The 3,312-nt window shown below is 35.3% G+C and overlaps 1 protein-coding gene across 1 annotated transcript in view; it reads left to right on the plus strand.

Annotated features, from left to right (window-relative positions):
- The window catches only part of LOC107660001 (calcitonin gene-related peptide type 1 receptor-like), a 14,744-nt gene extending 12,759 nt beyond the window's left edge, over positions 1 to 1,985 (plus strand). Inside the window, exon 12 of the mRNA XM_016449131.1 lies at positions 1,973 to 1,985. Coding sequence (XP_016304617.1) covers positions 1,973 to 1,985 — 13 coding nt within the window. The remainder of the gene's footprint in view (positions 1 to 1,972) is intronic.
- The last annotated feature ends 1,327 nt before the right edge of the window (positions 1,986 to 3,312 follow it).

The following is a 3,312-nucleotide window of genomic DNA, read 5'->3' on the forward strand; positions in this document are numbered from 1 at the left end:
ATTCTTTTTTTTTTCTTTTGCGCACAAAAAGTATTCTCGTAGCTTCGTAAAATTCCGATTGAACCCCTGATGTCACATGGATTATTTTACAGATCTCCTTGCTACGTTTCTGGACTTTTCGGGAGTCTTTCAGTTGCTTTGCTGTCTATGCAGGGTCAGACAACTCTCAGATTCCATCAAAAAATATCTTAATTTGTGTTCCGAAGATGAACGAAGGTCTTACGGGTTTGAAACGACATGAGGGTGAGTAATTAATGACATGAGTGCTCCAACAGGATGTGTAACTTCCTCACTAATACACACATACAAGCATGCACACACACAGTGGAGAAAAAGTTGCAGAAGTAAACAGCATGCAGCTGACATGTGTCACTGCCTCTGGGAAAAGCACAGGAAGAAACCTCGGATTTGGTGCTGCCACACATTATGGGGTCTCTCTTCTCGCTCACTTTCTCTCTAAATGTGTGTGTGTGTTTCACACATACATTGTTATGTAAAATCTGCAGTTATCAACATTTGCAGAGATCGATGTTCTGTGATTGTTTGCATTGGTTCCATATGTGGTGCAGGGGCCCAGAGGGAAGGACCCTGCCTTGTCATCAGCTCTACTCTCAGCAGATGAATTGCACGCACAAGGACCTGCAGCAAGTGGCCTCAACTAATTTTTCAACCCTCAAAAAATTGTTAATATATTTTCACATGTTTAGTTTTGTGGCAAGCTCATCTCTCAGCTTGACCCACTAAAAGTGTCTAGAGAAGGGTGTCACCTGGGGGTGATTAGCATGTTGCTAAGCTAATGTCGAACACAAATATTTGGTGATTTTCTACAACAAAACCTTTCAATACTGAATAAAACAAATTTATAGAGTACAATGTGGCTCCCTGGTGTTAAAAATACCCTTTTGATTTTACACAAAATATAATAAACGGTGCCTAAAAGTATAGTAACATTTACCATTGTTCAGTGAATTTCCGTGTGTGAAATTCAGTCATTTTAATAGGAATCCACGCAATTGGGAATTTCCCATGAAGGTGAAAGATTCACCCACGCAAAATTCCCAAAGACCTCAAGTTGTTCACTAAAATTCGCCACATTGACCAACAAATAGCTTCTTGGTTTGAAAGTGACTTCTGTGTGAGCTCCACTTTATAAAGCACTACACTGTTGACAACAGACATTGGATCTTTTTGATCACAAATGTGAAGACACCTTAACATCTGGAACAGCCTTTGTTTCAAGCATGTGTCTAAGATGACTAAAATGTTTCCCATCTTTTGGAACTGGATTATTGGAGACGCTCTCTTGCCTCATGTGCAAAATAATAACGTCATAATCCAAATAAAGATAGAAATAAATTAGCTGTTTGTAATCTAGTCCCTATCAGCAAAGAGCAGCTGTTGTTTTCCATTCTTTAATCAAATCTTTTGGCAGAGAACATCACTTCCCTTTTCTATAATTGTACTGCGTGAACTTCTGCACCCATCCCACATTCACAGATGTCTCTGACTCTTCGAGAACACTGTTTTTACTGGGACAACAGTCATAGACTCACCAGCCAACAGAAAACAAAGTGATTTTGATGATCTAAATCAATTTGTGAATTTGCTGTACGTCAAGAGTTTTCTGAGGTTAAAAACAACAGTGAACAGCTCGTCATCAAGTTTGGCTGGTGGCTGAAATATTCTTTGTGTTTATCACTTGTTTGGCTGATGCTGACGTTATATTGTATCTGTTTACAGAAAGCTTGTAAAAACGATTTATTGCTTTATTGTAATGTTCTCATTCTGAGAGACTTCCAAACATTGTGATCCAAACACCAGAAATGTTCTTGTTAAAACCACAATCATTGTCATAACAATCCAGCACAGACTGGGTTTCCATTCAATTTACTTGTTTCCTTCAATATGCGAGATGTTTTTATTTATGGTTTCATTGGAATTGTTCAAATATTTGTGGTATAATTTTTTTCAGACCAACACTGTGAGCTGTGAACACATTCTTGCTGGTCTGAGTAACAGGATCATACTGCATTCATAAAGAGTACAATAGTGACATATACCATTTGTGTTTTTATTACTCATCATTCATGAATGATTGAGTGATTGTGAGGATGAAAGTGATATCCAAAGAGCAACAAAAATAAACCACAGACAGGTAAGTTAAGCCAAGCGATCTTCCTCTGATTGTGTGTGCTTACTGGCAGTCGGCTCTGTTTTCAAAGAACACTGATTAATAAGCACCCACCTCATTGTTCACTTAAGAGGATTTAAAAGTGATCATGTTTCCTGCTGCATTCTCAGTATTAATTAATTACTTTGATGTCCGTGCACTGAAGCACTGAGCATTTCCCATGAACCTTGAACCAAGGTACACTAAATGCTTTCATCTTTTATAACCTTGCTCATGTAAAGCAGCACATTCTGTTCAAGAAAAAAGACAAAGTCACAACAACTGAAAGATGATATTATACTCAATAACACATAAAGGTATATATGGTAGCAGTGTGGGTTAAAAAGAGGGTTTTAATTTCCTTTTTCATAGATTGCCAAAGGAAATATCTGACTTTACATGTTTAATATATGAGACACCAGGGCAATTTGTCACAGGGGCTTTATTTCAGTAAGTGAAAAGCCAAATAACACATTTGAAATTGAAAACCATCTAAATTTAAATTGGGACAAACTATGTGTTTTTCAAAGTTTTAATTTGGTAAAAATTTGATTAATAACATTTTATTATGGTTGGCCAAAAAAGTTTATACAATTATTTATTTAAGAATTTTTTATATGCATATAAGACCAATTACACAAACATATTTTTATATTATACTGAAATATACATTTATTTATATGTGACCCTGGACCACAAAACCAGTCTTAAGTCGCTGGGGTATATTTGTAGCAATAGCCAAAAATACATTGTATAGGTCAAAATTATTGATTTTTCTTTTATGCCAAAAATCATTAGGATATTATGTAAAGATCATGTTCCATGAAGATATTTTGTAAATTTCCTACCGTAAATAAATCAAAACTTAATTTTTGATTAGTAATATGCATTGCTAAGAACTTCATTTGGACAAATGTAAAGGCGATTTTCTCAGTATTTTGATTTTTTTCTTAGATTCCAGATTTTCAAATAGTTGTATCTCAAACCATACATCAATGGAAAGCTTATTTATTCAGCTTTCAGATGATGTATAAATCTCAATTTTGAAAAATTGACACTTAAGACCTTTTGGTCCAGGGTCGCATATGTAATTAATATATCTCATTATATATTAACCTTTATAATTGTTGCTCTTTCAGTAA

The sequence above is a fragment of the Sinocyclocheilus anshuiensis genome, unplaced genomic scaffold, assembly GCF_001515605.1.
Source record: "Sinocyclocheilus anshuiensis isolate Anshui unplaced genomic scaffold, SAMN03320099.WGS_v1.1 scaffold55, whole genome shotgun sequence".
In the NCBI taxonomy this organism is placed as follows: Eukaryota; Metazoa; Chordata; class Actinopteri; order Cypriniformes; family Cyprinidae; genus Sinocyclocheilus; species Sinocyclocheilus anshuiensis.